Source organism: Typha latifolia, chromosome 6, assembly GCF_019914945.1.
Source record: "Typha latifolia isolate L0001 chromosome 6, TyphaL0001v2, whole genome shotgun sequence".
Taxonomy (NCBI): Eukaryota; Viridiplantae; Streptophyta; class Magnoliopsida; order Poales; family Typhaceae; genus Typha; species Typha latifolia.
In genome coordinates, this window is record NC_133091.1 from 3,849,451 (window position 1) to 3,870,652 (window position 21,202).

General features: G+C 36.8%; 4 protein-coding genes across 6 annotated transcripts; 3 read left to right on the plus strand and 1 right to left on the minus strand.

The window, feature by feature from the left end:
• Positions 1 to 797: 797 nt before the first annotated feature.
• On the plus strand, positions 798 to 6,789 carry LOC140791264 (protein FAR1-RELATED SEQUENCE 6-like). 2 transcript variants are annotated; one of them, XM_073141736.1, is made up of 6 exons: positions 798 to 1,242; positions 1,838 to 4,105; positions 4,223 to 4,294; positions 4,392 to 4,542; positions 5,399 to 5,475; positions 6,460 to 6,789. In XM_073141736.1, exons 1-4 carry the CDS (start codon positions 1,063 to 1,065, stop codon positions 4,485 to 4,487), a joined length of 2,616 nt encoding a protein of 871 aa, XP_072997837.1. In that variant the 5' UTR covers positions 798 to 1,062; the 3' UTR covers positions 4,488 to 4,542; positions 5,399 to 5,475; positions 6,460 to 6,789. The 2 variants fall into 2 exon arrangements, with proteins under 2 accessions (XP_072997837.1, XP_072997838.1); XM_073141737.1 differs by lacking the exon at positions 5,399 to 5,475.
• Positions 6,790 to 7,512: 723 nt separating this feature from the next.
• LOC140790416 (UDP-sulfoquinovose synthase, chloroplastic) lies at positions 7,513 to 11,350 on the plus strand. Of its 2 annotated transcripts, none has more exons than XM_073140490.1 (3): positions 7,513 to 7,704; positions 9,544 to 10,634; positions 10,759 to 11,350. In XM_073140490.1, exons 2-3 carry the CDS (start codon positions 9,588 to 9,590, stop codon positions 11,158 to 11,160), a joined length of 1,449 nt encoding a protein of 482 aa, XP_072996591.1. In that variant the 5' UTR covers positions 7,513 to 7,704; positions 9,544 to 9,587; the 3' UTR covers positions 11,161 to 11,350. The 2 variants fall into 2 exon arrangements, with proteins under 2 accessions (XP_072996591.1, XP_072996592.1); XM_073140491.1 differs by having other exon boundaries at positions 7,679 to 7,804.
• A 1,087-nt stretch (positions 11,351 to 12,437) lies between these two features.
• LOC140790109 (stress-response A/B barrel domain-containing protein HS1) lies at positions 12,438 to 15,795 on the plus strand. Its single transcript, XM_073140039.1, has 2 exons — positions 12,438 to 12,644; positions 15,412 to 15,795. Exons 1-2 carry the CDS (start codon positions 12,505 to 12,507, stop codon positions 15,599 to 15,601), a joined length of 330 nt encoding a protein of 109 aa, XP_072996140.1. The 5' UTR covers positions 12,438 to 12,504; the 3' UTR covers positions 15,602 to 15,795.
• Positions 15,796 to 16,993: 1,198 nt separating this feature from the next.
• Positions 16,994 to 21,196, minus strand: LOC140790507 (ADP-ribosylation factor). Its single transcript, XM_073140616.1, has 7 exons — positions 21,071 to 21,196; positions 20,449 to 20,604; positions 20,041 to 20,111; positions 18,328 to 18,447; positions 17,489 to 17,607; positions 17,281 to 17,362; positions 16,994 to 17,176 (listed from the first exon to the last, which is right to left on the minus strand). Exons 2-7 carry the CDS (start codon positions 20,594 to 20,596, stop codon positions 17,171 to 17,173), a joined length of 546 nt encoding a protein of 181 aa, XP_072996717.1. The 5' UTR covers positions 20,597 to 20,604; positions 21,071 to 21,196; the 3' UTR covers positions 16,994 to 17,170.
• Positions 21,197 to 21,202: the final 6 nt, after the last annotated feature.

Below are 21,202 nucleotides of genomic sequence, written 5' to 3' on the forward strand. Positions count from 1 at the left end.
GGATTAAAGTGTAGTTGTTTGGCACTTGCACTTCCTTTGTACAATAGCGGTTTGCAAGGACTTCACTCAAATGGAGAGGTCTTTAGTGACATAAAGATCCCTACAATTGACTGCAAACTACTATACTTCTCTCTTTATTGTTGACATCTGACATTCAATTAAATTAATATAAATTAATATAAATTAAATAGTTGGAGAGTCAAGAGTGTCATAAAAAAAATCAATGAAGGGTTCTATAACATGAGCAATAATTCATAATCTATGTGTAATTAATTCTACTTTTAACTTTCACTAATATCCATCCCATTTCAATGTATAATGGACATTTTCCTCAGTAGCATTTAAAAGAAAATTATTAAACACCCACAACACTACTTGAAATTTAATCCGAAGTTAAAAAAAAAAAATCAATGTATAAGGAACTCCTTTTACCTAATAAAAGCCAAGCTATTGTATTGTTGTAATATAGGTGGATGATCACCTTGGATAATCCCCACATCTTTGTAACTTTTTAGTGATATTTATTTAGATTACACCATGATTATAATTTTTATTTTGTTCAACGGTGGTAACGTATAATCCTTTTGGTTATCTTTTTGTAATCCGGGATATAGAGGTGAGAAGAAAGGAAGAACTTAAATCAGAACAATAATCTTGTGCTTTAGTATATTGGCGGCTCGTTTTATAACACTGGCGAACTTTTTGATTGAATTCCTAAATTTCAAATTTTCAAACTTGAATTTCAAATTTAATATGTTTCTTGTCTTGCATATTGGGGCAGTTGTTTTGGTAGCCAAACACCTCGCAAGATCGTAACATTGTGGGGTAGTTGTTGGGTCCAACTAGAGTCTTCCGCTCGCTCACCCGAAGCTTTACCCAAAACCCTAGAAATCCTTACAACGAAAGAAAAACCCTCGATTTCCCTCTGGTTTTCCCGTTCGATCTGTGGGAACGTGGATCTTCTCAGAAACCCTGATTTCTGTCGATTCGAACGGTACGATTTGAGCTTAATTTCGTCGAAATCAGATCAATTTCATAACTCTTCCACCCTAGAAGGCGGGAATGGCGGTGATCGAGCCGGATTCCCATCCCAAACATCGCGAGAGAGCAGCTGCGAATTCCCGAACACCGCAGGATCCGCCGGAAGCGGGAGTCGGCATCGGAGAAGTTGGACACGGCGAGGAAGAAGAGGACGAGTCCTTGGAAGGCGTCAGCACCCAAGCCGACGAGCAGCTAAAAGAGGTTCCTTTTCTCGAATTTTATATGTTCTCTTTTGCTGCTTTTGTCTTTGTAATTTATTAAGAAATGTCGCACAGTTTCAATCCTACAATCTGGATCCCTTTGTTATTAACTGAAATTTGAGGAGAATCCCAAGAGAAATGAGAGAATGGAGAGAAAGTTATATTGGCTGCAAAAATGTTGAAAACAAAAGGGTACTAGTTTTTTATTTTATTTTTTTATCTTTAATTTGATCTTCTTCCATATCTGTTCGGTGGGGTTTGTGTTTTTTTTTTAAAAAAAATTGAGGAAGTGGAAGATATTGGGACATGGTGAATTGGCTTTCCATGAGACAAAGAGCTTCTATTTAACTCTCCATCTCTCTTGCTCTTCTTGTATAAAATTACCTTAAGCTCAGTTTTCTGCTGATTTACACTTGCAGTTATGCGCAATCAATTAGTTTCTCTCATGAGCTTCTAGTCACCTGGTTTCTTGGTACTTTACTGGATGACTTAGATTGAGTTTAATGTTTTAATTTAATAAACTGTTGTTTTATTCTTTGCTCTTTTGTGAATATCAATGTGGTTTTAAGTTTAAAAAGAATCCCTGTCAATTCCAGAGCTCATCTGGCATAGAGCCTGTGGAGGAGCAAACTGCCGATTCCAGTGAAGAATGTTCTGCAGAGAAGCAATGTGCTACTGAGAACGAAGTTGCGGCAGACATGCATGAAGATTCTGTACTTGCTGCAGAGGATGCACTTATTCCAAAGGTAGGAATGAGATTTAAGAATGTTGAAGAGGCTTTCCTGTTCTATACGGCCTATGGTTACCGGACAGGCTTTGGGGTTACACGAAGGACAAGTCATAGCATGCATGGAAAGAAATACCGCCAAACATTTACTTGCTGTAAGGAGGGGAATCCAAGAGTGAAAAAAGCACTCATCAAGTGTAGAAGGAGACCTATAGTAAAATGTGGATGCCGAGCTATGATGGTTATAAAAGATCCTTCTTTACGGGATGCTTGGGTTGTAGATTATGTGATATTGAAGCACAATCATCCCCTCGATCCTGATAGGGTTAGATTCATGAAATGCTTCAGAGAGTTGCCTATTTCAATCAAAATGCAACTTCATATCAATGATCAGGGTGGCACACTTCTTGCTGAACCCCTCAATGCGGTCATCTCTCAGGCAGCTGAAAATAAAAGTTCAACATCCAATCAGAAATATTTTAGAAATCTTGTAGATCAAACAAGAAAGCTTAGACTTGGAGAAGGAGATGCCCAGGCTCTTGTGAAGTACTTCGAGACCATGCAATTGCAAAATCCAAGCTTCTTTTATAGTTGGGATATGGATGAAAATGGCCTTCTTATGAATGTCTTTTGGGCTGATGCTAGATCTCGAGCTTCTTATCAATATTTTAGTGATGTTATTTCTTTTGATACATCTTACATGACGAGCAAATACAATATGCCTTTGGTTCTTTTTATTGGAGTTAACCACCATGGGCAATCTATCTTGTTAGGTTGCGGTCTTCTTGCAAATGAGACTACAGAGTCTTACATTTGGATCTTTAGTAGGTGGTTAAATTGCATGAATGACAAGCCTCCAAATGCTATAATCACTGATCAAGATGAATCGATACGAACAGCAGTTGCTGAGGTGTTTCCAAATGCTCGCCATCGCTTTTGTCTTTGGAGTATCATGAAGAGGGTAACTGAAAAACTCAGGAAAATGCCAGCAAAGGAGGATATAACTGGTAAACTAAGTAAATCTGTATACAATTCAGTGACTGTTAATGAATTTGAGATGGAATGGGAGGAAATGATAGAAAAGTACCATCTTCAGGATAATGATTGGTTCTGTTCCTTGTATGAAGATAGAAAGCAATGGGTTCCTGTTTACATAAAGGACATGTTTTGGGCTGGCATGTGTTCCACACAGCAAAGTGAAAACGTGAGTGCTTTCTTTGATGGTTATGTGACTTCTAAGACATCACTTAAGAAGTTTGTCGAACAATATGGTGGTGTTTTGAGAGATAAGTGGGAGAAAGAGGGCCAAGAGGATTTCCGTTCTTTCCACACATCACCTCAGCTGATATCTGGATTTGAATTTGAGAAACAAATTGCAAAGTTATATACTATTAACATGTTTCAGAAGTTCCAAGACGAGGTTAGGCACTTGATCCAGTGTATATGTACAAGAGTTGAAAGGAATGGACCTATTGTGACATACATGGTGACCGAGCTTACAGACAACAAGCAGCTTGATTATAAAGTTATCTACAATTCGGCTGAGCATGAGGTCTGGTGTATTTGTCGCTCTTTTGAATTTAGAGGTATATTGTGCGGGCATGCCTTATGTGTTCTTCGACAAGAATTTGTAATGGTATTGCCATCTAAATATGTACTATCCCGCTGGAGGAAGGATTTCAAAAGATTGCATGCTTTCACATCCATCCCGCAGATGACACTTGCACGTGAAATGGGGAGTTATGATGAACTTATAACTCAGGGCCAGCAATACCTTTTGGACATTGCAGAGGTTGGAATAATTGACCACGATCTAAAAGAGTATGCTATTATGGCAATGAAAGAGGCTAGGGACAAGGTTTTAAAGTATGAGGTCTCCCGTGGGGATAGGACAGTAGATGATGATAGCCTTCCTAACACCCTTATAGCAAGTAATATATGCATATCGCCAAGTGTAGATCTGCAAACTGATGCACTTGGTTTGGCTTCTGCCACCAAGATCTTGGAACCCCCACGAGCCCATCCTAGAGGTCCACATAACAAAAGATTTATTAACCAGAGGGAAAGATCTTCAGACAAACTGAAGAAGAGAAGGGACAATGACACAAGCATCACCAGTAAAAATACCAACCTACATGTATGTTTATCTGCATAATTTCAATTCTAGTCACCTTTAAATATCTGTCAAATATTTTCCTTTTGCTGCATCCATGGTTTATACTTCATTCAACTCATACAAAAATATTTCTCTTAGGTGCTAGAGAACCAGGCCAATGTGGGAGTTCCTATGGCCCAATTTGCAACACAAGAAAGCTACTCAGTCCAGGTAAATTGATTTTTCAGGGCTATTTATGCAAAACTGAATCTTAAGGCTTGTTACTTGACTCATTATTAACCTGTATCCTTTCTGTCTTTTTTGCAAGGTGGGATCTGATCCAGGGCCGTGGTCATTGTATAGTCCTCCTCCTTATATCTATTGGCATGGAGCTGGTAACCAAGATTCATCTAGAAGAACATGATGATTCACCTTTTACTTATTCTGGCATGTACGTAGTCATCTCAGTGACAGAAAGGGTAGGTCTTTCACCTAGTAGGTTTTCATGGCATGTGCTCAAAATGAAAATACAAACAAGTAGGTTTTCATGACATGTTATTTCTTTGGTAAGCCATGTTGAAGTATGTTTTGGACCAGTAGCAGTTCATGCTACTTAACTTCTATCTATTATCTGGAAGTTTGAGCTTTTCTAATTACAGTATTTTCAAGTGTTGGGATTCAGTTCGTTTTTTTATTGTTGGCTCCTTAGATTTCCTATAGACAAGCTAGAAGCACATGACTTTCTTGATCTCTCTTATTTTAGCGCCCCTCTATTTTTTTTTCCGGATGGATTTGAACTATTTACTTCAAGTTCATCTTAGAGGATACTTTGATCTAATATCCTTTATCTTATCTCATTTTTCAGGAAAGATCTCTGGTGCCCCCAAATCTTATATCTCAAAATTTTGATCAAGTAGTTTACAACTTTGAACCATCTGTTTCTGGAATTTCCGTTAACTTCTATTTCATGAGAGATCTTTATTATCATAATTAGTTACAAGATAATTGGTTACAAGACTACCAATTGGTTAAATATTATTGTTATCTCTAAGGATCACGACAGTATAGGGATTTAATGTTTGAGATAGCCTAATTATTTGTAACAAATGCAGCTCTCCCACCTGCTGAGAGTTATACCGTTGAAGGGAAATAGATCCAATACTGTTTTGATTATTTTTAATATGATATTGTAGTTGCAGCAGAGAAATTTCAACTTTTCATCAGATAGAATCATAGAATCTCACAAGCTGCTTTTGCTCTCAGCTATCAATTTCATTTATTGTTTTTTATTCATTATAATGGTCGGTCTTATTATGTATCATTTTCCTATTTTAGGGATAAATTGTACGTTGATTATTGTTTTCATGTTGAAGCAAAGAGAACACCAAACCAAGCAAACAGGATCAAAGAAGGTAGTAGGCTCTTTGAAGCTTTTGTGTATGGGCATGTGCTTCTGTATTATTTATGTCCCTTCTCTATTTTCTTCTGAGTTGGCTTATTCTCTAGACCCAGTTTTCGTGCAAACTGTGCAATATGGCTCCTGGAATTACTAATTACTTTTCCATATCCTATATCTATTTTCATATGCAGTGATCATTTGGATATTTCACTCAGAAATGCCTTTTCTTTGCTCCTTTCTATGGTTTATATGTGTTTTTAGGAATTGACCTATCCTTGTCAAATAGGTGGCAGCTGAGTAATGTAATAATAAAGCTTAAGTGTGGTTCCCCACATTTTCTTTTGTTTTGCATTGCCTACATCACATTTTAGTATTTTTAGAACATATGCATTGGCTGCAGAAATGTGTTTCGGAATGAATGTGCTTATGTACGGCTGGCTGCATGTCTGTGCTGGTCATCCTTAATCTAGATTTGAAAATCTTATATGCCCGTCACTGCTTAATTAGTGTAATCTCTCTCTGATATAGTATTCTACCTCATGGGCTCGATGACATGTTGAGTTTTGTATGCCTTCTTGTGGTATTCCATGGATCATGGTTAGAGATTCCATGACTTACCTTTTTTTGTCAACACACTTCAGAAGAAAGTCCTGATAGAATGTCTGTACTAAAAAAGTCAAAGGTAGACATATTTCATGTGTTCCCATCCCAAAAGTTCCGCAATTTAGTGTATTCATCATCAGCTGCTCCCTCCCTAACAAACTCACATGCTTATATTTACTTGAAAGATTTTGAGCATTAACAGTTGTCAAATAAAAAACAATGGCCAATGCTAGCTGAATTGTATTTTGAGACCTCAAGCGTGCAACTGGAGGTAGAACACAGATTCCTCATCTCACTTGTAGAATTGTTTTTGAGATGATTTCTTTTTTTTTTCCAGTAAATTATTCTGTATCTTTCCTTGTTCAAGTAGACCTAAAAATCTGTTCTGTTGTAGGTAAAATTGAAGAAGGAATTTTCTATGCTGCGGCGGTGCTGTGAAAGGAGCCTTAGTGATGCACTGATACTAAATTTTATAGCGGCCAACAAGCTGAGAACTAGTTAATGCTCCCATCTCATACTAGTGTGCACAGTGGTAAAGTAACTGGTCAATATTTTTGGAATATGTACTAAAAGAAAGATGTAAATAAATTAATAGGCTTGTTTCAAATATCTTTGGTTCTATTTGTTTTGTGTTCATCATCAATCATTGCTACTCCTGTAGCTGAGCAAGAGGCAACTCATGTTAAATAGCAGTAATGAATTACCAAGCATCTTTTTTGTGAAATCTTAGATGTTGAGAAATTTTTTTTTCTTTATATTCTCTCTTTTTGAGATAATTTGCAAGATCGCAGGTGTTGGACAGTGCAAATGTGGGATACCAGAGGATGGTTTCTTTTTTCCTTTTCTTTTTTTTTTGGTTGGAAAAATGCGAGTGGTAGAAGTTTTTGAACCAGTTCTTTAGAGAAATTTGCGAGCCGATCTCTTTGTGCATAGACTTAATCTGTTTATCAAGCGGCGGCTCGAAATAAGCTCAAATTAAATTTAATCAATTCAAATTTGAATAGAGAGGCTGAGCTCGATAAGGTCACTATTTGTGTCGTTTCACAACCTCGGCGCAGGTCCAAGCAATGGAGGTACACGGCGGCGGAGGAGAAGAAAGAGGATTATTTTTATAATTTTTAATTTTTAATTTTTATAATCAAAGTAGTCTCTTTTCCAAACTTTTTTTTTTTATAAAAATAAAACCATATCCAAAGCTAAATAGCAAAAAGGTTTTTGTTTTACTATCAGTAAAATACCGATAAGCTCTACATTACTTTTCTCTATTTTTATTTAAAGTCAACGTTTTACCTAGCGCTATAGTCTCACGGACCCATTTTAGTATTAAGTTAAACAAAATATAAAAGAGGGCTAGTTTGGTCAAAAAGTCGGCCCATGACCAGCGTAACACGTGTCGTCAAGAGATATGCTTTTGGATCTCCAAAGTGATTCAGTGTGTTAGGTTCTTGTCGGCCTGTTATGTTATGGTATTTGGCATATTCTTAGGATTCGGATATCGTATCCTATATGGCTCTAGCTAGCCCTCTCTATTTTCTTCGCCCATTCTCCTCTCTCATGGCAGAACTCAAGCAGCCCAACTACTGAGTCATCCACCATCATCTGAGCTTCTTGCTTCTTGCTTCCATACCCAATTGGAGAAGTGCGTTTCCTTCCCTTTCTTCTTTAAATTCAGGAGATAGCGGTAGTTTCAGGGAAAATAGACTGCGCTTTAAATTTAAAGTTTGCTCTTTTTATTTCGGGTACGTGCTGATTTCGTGTAAATTTTCAGATGTTAAATCTACCCCTCTTCAGAAATTTCGTCATAGTGGTTTGTGTCCTTGATTTCTCGACCTTGGTGCATGTCTATTCTGTATGGGAATTCCTATTTGAGCATGTGGAGAGGATACGTAGATGGATAGATGGGATTAATGAAGAAGATACGCAGTGGTCAATGCTCATTCCACTGTTGTGAGCTGTAGATCTTTCTTTTCTTTTGTCAAACACATGTGGATGGAGTTTAGGATAGTCTAGTTAACTGGTGAAATTATGCTGTAAAACCTATTTTGCAACCCTAAATATGGCAAAAGTTTTCTCATTTGCTGATCAAAGATAGGTATAAATAGTATTCAGCTATTACCTATGCATTCTAAAGTTCAATTCATGCATTTGTTATCTGAGGTTCCCCTCTATTATCTGATATATGATTACAAGTAGTGTCCCAGCAATTGACATGCATCCTTCTAGTTTACTGATTTTATGCTGCAGAAGTTGTTTCTATTGATCAATTGATCTCTTGCAGTACTTGATCTCCTCATCCCCCATAGCAGAGGATCATCAGATAAAGCTAGATGAAGTAGTAGATCATCTGATCTTTTTCTCAATTATTCTCTTAATCTTTATTTTATTAAAAGAAGTCAATTTTCCTTTATCTTGGATTAATGTAGTCCACAATAGACGAAGAAACTATTTATTAGTTGCTGCCAAGCATTGATAATGCTTTCTATAGATTACATGCAAATTGAAGCAAATCTATTATCTGCATGAGAGCCTGTAAGATTGTGACTGTACTTTTAGGGCGCATTGAGTAGAAGAGGTTACCCTGGACTTCCACTTTTTACATGAAATAAGGTTGAATACTTGAATCAAATTGGCTGACAACGTCAATCAACTTGTACCATTTTCAACTGCAGGTTTCTGCAGCCCCCTTTTGACAAAGTGATGCAGGTCTCTTACTTTAGTATGCAGTTATGCACAATCTTATAATACTTAATCTGCATTAATGATATGAATCAGACAGAGTGGTATCCATTAGATTTCAGATAAAAAATATGTCCTGTGTTTATCCTGATTCATAGAATGTTCTTGAAACAAGATATGAACCATGCTCAGATCCAATCAATTAGTTTATTCATTTGCATTGGAATAATTTTTAGATTTGGCATTGAATAGTGACAAGGCTATACTAATCAAGAAAGGTTTTAATTTTTAATTTTTTTAGTATGTCATATTCTGTCCTCCTACTCTAACTATCGTTTCTCTGAAAATCCTATATAGAAAGAATGACACGTTTTGGTGTCTGTATGGTTTTAATCTTACCTTCTCGAGAATGATCTGGAGAACATGTATTCTCATTGTTGAGCTTATGTTTTCGTCACGAACAGTTACAAAGGGAACCTTTTCTATAGGATGATTTGTTTTGGATATGTAGCAGGCTATATATTTTTATAGATGTTGCTTCTTCTGTTGTCCTTGCGGTTGTACTTTCTTCCAGATGCTTTGATGCAGTAGTTGATTTCTCTTTCAAAATATCTTACAATTCCATTTCAGCAGGGCCTTGATACTTCATCCTTGTTCATAATCTTGCTCATTGTGTGGAGTATATGTTACCTAGAATAATATGGCCTACATTTCAGGGTTTTTTGAAAAGAAATTTGATATCCTGAATTATTAAAATTTGTTTTTCTCTGAAGTTCTGACTTGGTGTATTCTGATTTTGAAGGTTCAAATCAACTGAACACTAGCGAAAAAAAGACAGCATTAAGGATGGCTCACTTGCTCTCTGCTTATTGTACTTCCAATTTGTCACCGGCCACTAAAATTCACTTCAAGCGACTGAACCAGTGTTCACCCATCTGCCAAAGTTCCATCACTTTCCGATCCTCTAGATCTCCTGATATGGTCCTCAGGTCGTGTAGGAAGAGATCACTGACGTCATCCATTGTTTATGCTACTGCTACTGTTAGCCAAGGAATTGGAAGCAAAACCTACTCTGGAAGTGACCAAATTTCCCCTGAACCATCTTCCAAACCCAAAAGAGTTATGGTCATTGGTGGAGATGGTTATTGTGGTTGGGCTACAGCCCTCCATCTTTCCAACAAAGGCTATGAGGTTGCCATTGTTGATAGCCTTGTCCGCCGACTTTTTGATCACCAACTTGGCCTTGATTCCCTTACTCCAATATCATCTATCCAAAATCGCCTACGACGTTGGAAATCTTTGACTGGCAAAGTAATCCAGCTCTATGTTGGTGATATCTGTGATTTTGAGTTCCTTTTTGAAGCCTTTAAATCCTTTGAGCCTGATTCTGTCATTCACTTTGGTGAGCAACGATCTGCACCTTACTCCATGATAGATCGGTCAAGAGCTGTCTTCACACAGCATAATAACGTCATTGGAACTCTTAATGTTCTCTTCGCCATAAAGGAGTTCAATGAAGAGTGCCACTTGGTTAAACTTGGGACGATGGGAGAGTATGGAACTCCAAATATTGATATTGAAGAGGGATACATAACTATTACTCACAATGGAAGAACAGATACACTGCCTTATCCAAAGCAAGCAAGCTCTTTCTACCACTTAAGTAAGGTGCATGACTCTCACAACATTGCATTTACTTGCAAGGCGTGGGGAATAAGAGCCACAGACTTAAACCAAGGAGTGGTTTATGGAGTCAGGACAGATGAAACTGAGATGCATGAAGAGCTATGCAACAGGTTCGATTACGATGGTGTTTTTGGGACTGCACTGAATAGATTTTGTGTACAGGCGGCTGTTGGACACCCACTGACGGTGTATGGGAAGGGAGGTCAGGTATAGTCTTCTAACCATACACAAGTCAGCTTACCTTCTTATTCTTGTTAAATGCAATTTGGATTCATATTTATCCGTTTGGTGGCCAATTAAGTCACTTTCTTATTACTCAATAATTTCTCAGACCCGAGGATACCTAGATATCAGGGACACAGTGCAGTGTGTTGAGCTTGCAATTGCAAATCCAGCTAAACAAGGTGAGTTCAGGGTCTTTAACCAGTTCACTGAGCAGTTCTCCGTCAATGACCTTGCAAATCTGGTTACAAAAGCTGGCAAGAAGCTTGGGTTGGATGTACATACAATGTCAGTGCCAAACCCGCGAGTGGAAGCAGAAGAACACTATTACAATGCGAAGCACACGAAACTCATTGAGCTCGGCCTTGTCCCGCACTTGCTCTCTGATTCGCTTCTTGACTCACTGCTCAACTTTGCCATCGAATTTAAGGACCGAGTTGACATGGCCCAAATAATGCCTAGTGTTTCATGGAAGAAAATTGGGGTCAAACCTCGGACTATTGCACTGTAATTTTCCAATTTTAACAAGTTATATGATGCTAATCAGCGTTGGCATTACATTTTCTCCATCACTGTAGCCTCTCTTTTTAAAAATATTGTAATCTTAAAACACTTCATTTAGTAGTTTATGAATTTGGACATCTTAGAGTGATCACTTGTATTCCCTGTATATTAGTTCATTTAAATGAGGCTTTAATTTATCTTCGCTCCCTTTCTGATGTTGCTGGTCTACCATTTATATAATTGATGATCTAGTAAATGCCGGTTGAAGTGCTACTATGAACTGATGCAATTCTTATGTTGGTGAAATGAAACATAACAAAGAAAATTGCAACTTGATGTATGAATGTATACAATTGTGGGGTATGACAGTTGATTCCATTCTCCCATTTCTGTTTCCACTCTGAGAGTCAGAGATTATCTGCAATGCTGATAGCTGGTGAAGTTGTTTGGATCCATTTAGTTTTGTCGGATTTAAAATTGATAGGATGTTTTTTTAGTAATTTAGATTATATAATTTATAAGAGATCAATATAAAATTTTCATTCAAAATCACTAATTCATTCATTAACTAAACAACATTAAACTAATTATTCGTGCATGCATCAAATATTCATGAATCAACTCATCCATTTGATTCATCCAGATTCAATTCGATTCAAAATCAGGTAAAGGGTAAAATATGAGTAGAAAAAAATTATTAGAATATAAAATATAAAAATGACCGTTTCTAAAAGGTAAGTTTTTAGAGTCAATGGTGAGATTTTTTTTTTCCTATCTCTGCTCAAAGCCCATTGAATCACTGATCATGCTGTGGTGTATGTGCTCCTTATATCAAAAATATTTTAGCAACATTACTATGCTACTAAAATATTATAATTATTTTTGATAAAAAAATACTAATATAGTAGTTTTTAATATATCAAACTTTTGATGCGGAACTAAATAAGAAAACAAAATAAATAAATGAGCTCGTGAGCCGACTTGACTAGCTAAGCTGCGGGTAGGCGTTGCGGGTCAGACCTTTCGGTCGAAAAAATTTGGCTCATATCGGATATTACTATTTTGGGCTAGGGTCGGGCCATGCCGGTAGCCCTATTCATTTCGCTTGATCCGATTAAGGCATTAATAAACAGATTTGATTTTTTCTTTTTTAAGATTCATCAAAAAAAAAAAAATCCATATCCATGTTAATTAGATCTGATAATTAATTACAGACCTCAGCAGCTTTTTATTTTTATTTTTTTTATTTGAGAAAATACAGACAGCAGTAGTGATAAGTAGAGTAGTCACCACTCTCGCTCACAAGATTAGGAGGACCAGAGGAGGACCAGAGAAAGGAGAGGAGGGAGAAATGGAGGCGGCGAAGGGTTTGGTGAAGCATGTGTTGCTTGCCAGATTCAAGGAGGACGTCACGCCCGAGAAGTTGGAGGAGCTCATCCAGGGCTATGCCAATCTCGTCTCCCTAATCGAACCCATGAAGGCGTTCCATTGGTACTGACCGATCTCAACCTTTGTTTTTTCGATCCATTTCTTATCAAGACTTCTCTTTTTTCGCACAGATCTGTTGTTTTTGTAACTTGGATTTGTTTCTGGTCTTTGATGGATTTTTGGAATTATTCGTACGTGCCATATTGGGTAATGGAGTAATCGATCGATTCCTCGTGTTGAAATATTTCTGACATTGTTTAGGTAGAGAAGTTAAAAATGTTACTAGGTTGGGAGAGGAGGGAGCTTGGAGAAAAATTGGAGAATTTTAGAGGGTTATTTTGATTGAATTGGTGTATATCTGCATTGTCGAGAAGAATAAGATCAAATGGTCACTGGAAATGTCTATCATTTAAGGATGGAACAACTGTAGGATTTTTTTTTTCTTTTACCTTTTTTAAGTTTGGCGAAATGTACAGATCTGATCTTTAGCTTACTGTCTATAATGTTCTTTTGTCTCCAAATTAAGGGCCGTGCAGTCCTTTATGCTTGGAAAGCATCTCAACTTATGTCAATCCGCGTATCGGCTTTCTTTTTCTCATTGTCATGTTGTTACTCATCTTAGGAAATTTCATGATTGATGCAATTCAATGAGCTTACATGACATCAGGTATCATGAAAGTTAATTATTGTTGTCTTAGAGAAATGCTCAATCTTCCAAGTTTTCCATTAAGCAGTACTAGTCTCCTGTACATTAATTATGAACAATTTGTAGCAATTTTGTAGACGGAGTAGATCAGCAGAAGCTTACTAAAATAGCTATCACAAAATATATGTGCCTTCATGTGAATGGAGGTTTTCATGTGATCTACTGATCAATATTTTATAAAATATGCAAAGAAGAAGTCTAAATACCATAAATAATCTCCAAGTATAAACCAAAATAAACACCATAAGCCACAACAAGTATTCACAGATATATGTCCATAATTAATAACTAAAAGAACAAAGCTCACGCCGAGGCTACAATCTAATTAGTTTGAAAACAAATAACTAGAAGAAAAATCACACCAACTCCTCGATATCAGTGTTGTCCTCCCTAAAATCTGAAAATATTCTATCAAAGGGTGATGAGCAATACAACCAAGCAAGTATAGTCCATGATGAACATTATAATGCATGCTTATTATAAGCACCACGATAATAAAAGTAATTGTGATCTCGGCGAACTCCTTGCAACGAGCTCCACCTCTCTCATAACGGGTATGAGAGAGGGGAAGGGAAGAGAAGCACACTAGCTTGCGTGGCCGACCACAACTAATTGTGGGCAGTCAAACGCATGTCCTGAATTTTTATTTATTTATTTTTAATGATTGTTACACATTCAATATGAGCCTAAAGTACTATCTGACACCTCCCAATTGCACCGCCATGGTGACCAGCAGGGCCTGCTATAGTTTGCAGCATGCTGCAATGTAAACCATTCTTAAAGACTTGAATTAGTTGATGAAATATAAGAAGTACAGGAAAGTAACTTCTGCTAAGTGAGAATTTCAAGAAAACAAAATAAATTCTACCAAGTGCTAGCTGGTGTAATTCCTTCATGTTGTCTACTGACTAATCCGAATTTATAGATGAAGGTCTGCTATAGTTTGCTACCATTTGTAGATCTATGATAGGTTAGTTTGGGGGCTCAACCTTGAAGAATAGCCGTCTACATAGTTGACCTCAAGATGCTTAGAAGGCTAATAATTATAATTATGTTTCTAGCCAGAATTATCTTATCCTTCCCACTTTAATGTTTGCATGTCAAAGAAGAGATTTATGATCTTCTACTTGTCACATACGTGTCACAGTTGATACTTGCATGAACTCTAGGACTTATTAAGTAGCAAAGCAGGCCTTACTGAACCAAGTTTTAGAACCATTATCCGTGCCTGTGGCCACATAATTCAGGAACTTTATGCATATCAAGAATGTTCAATAGCATCTTGTATTACAAAACAGGTGGTGGCACATCCCTCATTGATATACTTTGGTCCAATAGCATGCAAGCTAAATTGCCCTCATTCTAATATAAATTTGGCTTGATGTTTATACCTTACTTTGGTGACTTCAGGCATATTTTGTTGTGTGATAGTGGAAAATGAAAGTTATCACTTTAATGGGAGTGGTCCACTCCACTGTTTGATTGCATGAATTAAAGTTTAAATGTTAGTTCCTCACTTTCCAAACATAGATCCATCTCCTCCTTTTCGATCTCCTAAGGAGACAAAATCACTTTCACTTCTCTATGTTCATCTACGTACCCATCTTGTGACTAGCCAATTCTTTGGGTCCTCTTACTTTATGCCCTCCGGACCTCCTTCTAAGACTACTACCTTTTTGAGCGACACCAGCAACCCTACTGCAGTAGTGCCTTCTCCAACGGTTCCAAAACCGTTGTCACTTTCCGTCCATGGGAAGGAGTCATGTGACTGTTCCAATTTCCAAAAACATTATCACTTTCCATCCAAAGAAGTCCGTGACTTCACTCAATAAGTTCCACTCCAACCAAACAAATGAAACTCTGTATGAAAATCACTTAAAGAAAGAGTGACCTTCATGAGAGTTACTTTAATGTAAGTGAGCTTCAGACAACCAAAGATACCAAACACACCCTTACTAGAGGAATACTATCTTATACTGGGTTAAAAGTCCTTTTATAATCGAGAAAAGTATTAGATTGCACCTTCTGTTTAAAATGTACCCATTATTATGGAACTTTGCTAGGCTCGTAAAGATCTTCTTTATGGTGTAAAAATGTTGTCTCAATTATATTCATGATATGCAGGGGAGAGGATGTGAGCATGGAGAACGCTCATCAGGGCTTTACGCACGTCTTTGAATCAACTTTTGAAAGTGTGGAAGGAATTGCCAAGTATGTTGCACACCCAGCCCATGTAGAATTTGCTAATCGATTCCTGGCTGCACTAGAGAAGTTTATCATTATCGACTACAAGCCGACAGTAGTCAATCCATGACAACTGACAAGACAAAGACAGAGAGAGGGTTCCTCATTCTATTCCAAGTCCTTGAATTATTAGTTCCTTAAGAGTTGAAATTATTCATGGCATATCTGAACATGTTTGTGGGAATTGTTATTGGTGACTCTTTGTACTTGAACTCTTGTAGTTGTATTACTGCCGAAAGATGAATTGTAATGCATGATTTCATATGTGCGACTTTCATACTAGGCAAAGATAAAGGTATATGATAAGCTAGTGGTAGCTTGTCATTTTTGTACTAAGAGCAACATGGGATAATTGGCGTTTGAGACTAAATCTCAAATTTTCCTTCTCGAATATACTGGACCTCAAGCTATCAGGATCTCTATTGGATCACTGATCCGATGCATTGTTTCTTCCCAGTATCATGAGGATCAAATTTGTCCCAAATGCAGATTTGCTATAACATATTTCTCTATATGAGGTGGTAAAGGACTTCAGTGATTGATTACCATGTCATTTCCTGTGATGCATTCTTTCATGGTAGAGGTACTACATAGATATACTCGAGATTTCCCCGTCATTTGAGGAATACCAGTACCATTTGTAAACTAACATAAAGACTTGTTATTTGCTTCTCTCTTCAGCTTTCTAAGCTTTGTGACTTTATACTCACTGGTCATGAACAGATGAACTCCAGAGCTAGTCTTGTGAAGAAGCATGAAAGTCATTTTGATAGAGAGAACACTCTTTCCAGGTTTTCTATGTGTCATGCATTTCAATGGCGTTGAAGTTAGTTTATTTACCTGTAACTGTGTTTACTAATTTTTATTATTGTTATAGTAGTGGTCGAAGTCAAAAGAACCAATGTACATGTGCAGGTTACAGGTTTGTGTAGTTCAGAAATACTTCTTTTCATTGGATATTTACATTATAACTGCAAAGAAATTAAGCATTCTGGAACAGTCAAGTCCAATTGACTTTGATTTGAGCTGCAACAAAATATGATCCCTTAAAGGTTTCTCAGTCTTCTATATTGAAGCATATTTAACTGCAACAATATAACAGGTGCTTATGTGATGCTTTATCATTTTTATTAATCTGATTGTCAATCAAAGCCATTAAAAGTATATATTTTAAAAAACCACTTGCAGAATTTATCTCGACATTGTGAATCAAGGATTTTTCTAAGAGGTGATCCTAGATTTCATAAAGTATTAAATATTTTACCTTTAGTGAGTAGCCAAGTATTATTGGTAAAAACGGATCAGACCAGATCATAGCATAGCCATATCTGTACGTACTTTTCTTTGCTTCCTGAGAATAGGAATTCGCCCTTTCAGGTTCCAGAAACAAAACTTTTACTAAAGAAATGAACTTTCCGCAATGAACATAATGCAATCAAAACAGGAAGTCCAAAGAGAAATGTGCGACGTAAAAAACACCATCTTATAAGAACAAATATTCAGGTCATTCTTGGTTGAAACAGTCTATAAAGGTAATAGTAACATAAACAAATTAAATGGTGGCAACACCCACAAATGTGATGTATTTAATTAGACAAGGACCCGAACTTGGCTCCAAGAAGATACCAATCAGCAATCTCTAAGCCTGTTCAAGAACAAAAGGAAAAAGATGCTTCAATATAGTGCCAAAAAGAGCTGACAAATTTATTCCAAAACGAGATGCAGAAGAAAATGATTTATGAAACTAACCTTGTTAGCGATGTTGTTTGAGAGCCAGTCCAGCCCCTCGTACAGACCTTCCCCAGAGGTAGCACATGTGCTCTGGATGTACCTGAAAAACAGTCACAAGTCATAACCTCATCAAATACTACTATTATCAAAATCTTCTCAAGTATTTACTATGAATGGGATTTTAATATCAGGAAACAGGTTGTTTTGATATGCAAGGGAAAAATACCAATGGCGTTGGCGGAGGGAATGCAATCCGAGCTTATCAGTGATCTCTGCAGCATTCATTGCATTGGGAAGATCTTGCTTGTTAGCGAAGACTAGGAGCACAGCATCTCTCAACTCATCCTGACAGACAAAGTAGCTTAATCTCAATTTACACAGCATAACATGTTGCTTTAATATCAAACTTGCATACTTCGTCTCTTTCACTCAAGAACAAGAAAGGAAAGATAATTTCTAGGTTCCGACGAGTAAGTTACTGCAAATTGGTTTGCATGTTTTCCAGCATAAAGCATAGATGACGATTCATTGAACCCTATGTCCCTATGCAATACAAGTCCGAGAAAAGAGGACATTGTGTTAGTTCAAAGGCAGAAAACACCTACTCTGCTCATTTGAACCTACGTCAATCAATCAAAACAATATCCTTCGAACTATATGGGCAAATGAGAAAAGCATAATGACAGGAGACAGATGTCAAATAGGAGAAAGAAAAATCACCAAGGAAGTTGTAAACTGCAGTTTCAAGCAGGAAGTAAACCATCAGATATTCTAACATAAATATGAAATCTATGAAACATGTTTCAGGAAACTAAGATTAATCTAACATGTTGCTACTATACCAACCATTATAACTTTTTAGATTTTGAATTGATCGTTGTAACTCTTATGGAACTCCTATTGCAAATAACCTTGAATCATGTTATATATCTAAAGACATTAGACATTAGATAGGAGGACAAACTTAAGACCAGACAAATTACTATTATTAAGCAGAAATAGAAACAATAATGCACATAATAAGCTCTAGTTTCCTCAACTCCTCAAATTTCAGTAAACATTTACCTCATTAAGCATCCTGTGCAGTTCATCTCTAGCTTCAACAACACGGTCCCTATCATTACTGTCGACCACAAAGATCAGACCTTGGGTGTTCTGGAAATAATGTCTCCACAAGGGTCGGATCTGATAGACACCATTGCAAAATTACTGTGAGTAGCAGGGAAGTATTTGAAATTCCCTATACGAACTAATAAAGTGGTAAATTAACAGGCAGATGTACAATGCTAATATCACAAGAACTAATCTTAATGTAATCTATCCAGAAGCTCCAAGGAACTCCACTTATCCAGAAACAGATAATAGATGGTTGTGAGACATACACTCATTGAGATGTAATTGCTTTGGAGGCAAAGGACATGATTACTACATTGTGTAGAGGCTTGGAAAAAATTAAAAAATAATTAAATAACCAACTTGAATTAACAACTTAACATAATCATACACCAAAGGCATCAAAACAAAAAAGGCAAAAGTTAGACATGACATAGTATATTCTTTTTTTTTTTCAATATAGATATTCCGAGCTTTTGATGCTATAGAAGAAATCTACCTCATCTTGTATAGCATGAATCTAAATGCCAATACTCTGAGTTCTTGAAAACTGAAATATAAAATAAACTGCACTAATGCAGAATCAAACAAAACATCACCCAATTTAAGTTTGAATCAATTAGCCTCACTTAATCAGTAATCAAGATATTAACTAGATTGTCCCTACTAGTGGACCAGATAAGTACATCACATGCCCTAACCTAACCTGATAAAAAATATTTCTCAATACCCAGTCAGTCATAAGTGATTTGTGCACTCACGAATGTCATTGAAGTCCAAGCACAAGAAGGTGAAAGTCCTGGTTCTTTTGGACTGACTCATATTAGTACAAGGAAATAATTGTCATTGCCAATAGAAGATGTACACAACTTAAAGATGATTATTTCTCAGGACACTTGGTGTAGCTCTGTACAATGACCTATAGCACAGGTAAAGCTTAATGTGATAAACATGAATACAATTGACATTCATCTCATAGATAAATAAGGCTGCCTGCATTCAGATAGACATGAAGCCTGATGCCATGACCTTCTTAAATAATAATATACATTCAACAACTAGATTGTAGATAATAGAGGGATCCTTCTAAGGAAAATAAAATAAGAAGGAAATTATCAAACAAGTCAGAGCTTATATATATGAGAATCTTATAGGTAAGCATTCTATCTCCAGGACATGATGTTACAATGAAAATTGTATCAAATGGGCTCACATACAAATAAATTCCTAAAAGATAGAAAAGTTACATTCAGACCATGCTAAAAAAGTTTAAATAATCTCACAAAACCTCACCAGGCAGCAAAGTAGCTGTTTAATGCATAAGGGCACCACAGACTTTACTAAAATTTCAGCAACATGTCATTTTCTCCATAAATTTGATACTTGAATCAGTCAGCGGAAGAAATGTGGTGATCAGGTGTGCACGAATAGCTTGTAAAGTTTTTGAAGCAAATCTTGTTTAATCTTATTCTAGAAATCACAATTTGTATGCTTGCAGAAATCATATACATATCTTAAACCAAAATACCCCACCCTACCCCATCTCAAAAAATAAAACAGATAGCGAGTTTGGCATGGTAAGACTGCCCAAATTACATCTTCTACAAAGCTGAATATTCATTTTATCAATCATTAACTGATTGAATATCAAACTAGTGAGCATACCTTGTCTTGGCCACCAACATCCCAAACAGTGAAGCTAATATTCTTGTACTCCACCGTCTCAACATTAAACCCTGACAAGATATGTCATAACCAAACTCATTCATTTGAAGAAACTTCAGGGACAAGAGTGAAAGCACCAGAGTTAACATAAGAAATGCAATTCTCAAGCATGCTTGGATGAATGAACACCCAAAATAGGTTTCGGTAGGAAAAACACAAAGGTGCAAGGGTAACATCAGAGAAAAGAAATCTTAATTGTATAGTGTTATCTACACAGGCTTATTTACCATTGGATGCGTAACAATGACAAAATAAACAAGCCAAGGGGCACTATGAATTTGTTCTACAGATAATGATTTTGGTTGGAGAGTAATTACACAAACAAATATGTTCTGCTGAAACACATACCGATTGTAGGGATGGTGGTGACGATCTCTCCTAGCTTCAGCTTGTACAGAATAGTGGTCTTACCAGCAGCATCAAGACCAACCATCAGAATCCGCATCTCCTTCTTGGCAAAAAGCCGACTGAAGAGCTTCGTAAAGGACAGCCCCATTTTTCCACCTATCGAATGTATAAAACAAAAGTTTTGTAACTCATCAATGCGCAATCAAAAACAAAGTTTGGACGATTCATAGACTCATAGTTGACCAAGGAAAGTAAGATTTTTTCATGACAAACAATAACCTAACACGTAAGATCAGATCGGAATCACATGATCTAAATCAATCTTTACGTAGATCATAACGATCTCCACCTAATACGAGACAAAAATTTCTCCATTGCAACAATTCTAACACCACATTCCAGATCTATCAACAAAGATCACGACACACAAAAGAGATCGCGATACCAGATCAGCACATCGCTTCAAAGATCCTAAACATTCCATCACAGAAATCCGATCAGATCTACGCTAAACCTTTGAGATCGGCCAAAATTACCCAAAAGGAACACCAGATCTGACCTCTATACTGCGTTAAACGAGAGATCTAACCAATAAAAGCAAGGAGACGAAAGAGAAGCTTACGAATAACAGCTGGAGAAGGAAATGAAGGAAGGAGGAAAGAGATTTCCACCACCAGATCCACAAGAAAGGGAGAGGGATCGCCAATTTATAGGGACGGTAGATAACGGTGTCAAAACTTACCGTTATGTTAAT

Bases quoted from the DNA above. Each gene is read 5' to 3' on its own strand.
- LOC140791264 (XM_073141736.1), top strand. From the start codon at position 1,063: ATGGCGGTGATCGAGCCGGATTCCCATCCCAAACATCGCGAGAGAGCA. The intron at 4,106-4,222 runs GTATGTTTATCT...TATTTCTCTTAG, and splicing joins GTAAAAATACCAACCTACAT to GTGCTAGAGAACCAGGCCAA. The intron at 4,295-4,391 runs GTAAATTGATTT...CTTTTTTGCAAG, and splicing joins AAGAAAGCTACTCAGTCCAG to GTGGGATCTGATCCAGGGCC.
- LOC140790416 (XM_073140490.1), top strand. From the start codon at position 9,588: ATGGCTCACTTGCTCTCTGCTTATTGTACTTCCAATTTGTCACCGGCC. The intron at 10,635-10,758 runs GTATAGTCTTCT...ATAATTTCTCAG, and splicing joins TGTATGGGAAGGGAGGTCAG to ACCCGAGGATACCTAGATAT.
- LOC140790109 (XM_073140039.1), top strand. From the start codon at position 12,505: ATGGAGGCGGCGAAGGGTTTGGTGAAGCATGTGTTGCTTGCCAGATTC. The intron at 12,645-15,411 runs GTACTGACCGAT...CATGATATGCAG, and splicing joins CCCATGAAGGCGTTCCATTG to GGGAGAGGATGTGAGCATGG.
- LOC140790507 (XM_073140616.1), bottom strand. From the start codon at position 20,596: ATGGGGCTGTCCTTTACGAAGCTCTTCAGTCGGCTTTTTGCCAAGAAG. The intron at 20,112-20,448 runs GTATGTGTTTCA...ATATCTTGTCAG, and splicing joins CACCACCATCCCTACAATCG to GGTTTAATGTTGAGACGGTG. The intron at 18,448-20,040 runs GTATGCTCACTA...GGTGTCTATCAG, and splicing joins ATGTTGGTGGCCAAGACAAG to ATCCGACCCTTGTGGAGACA.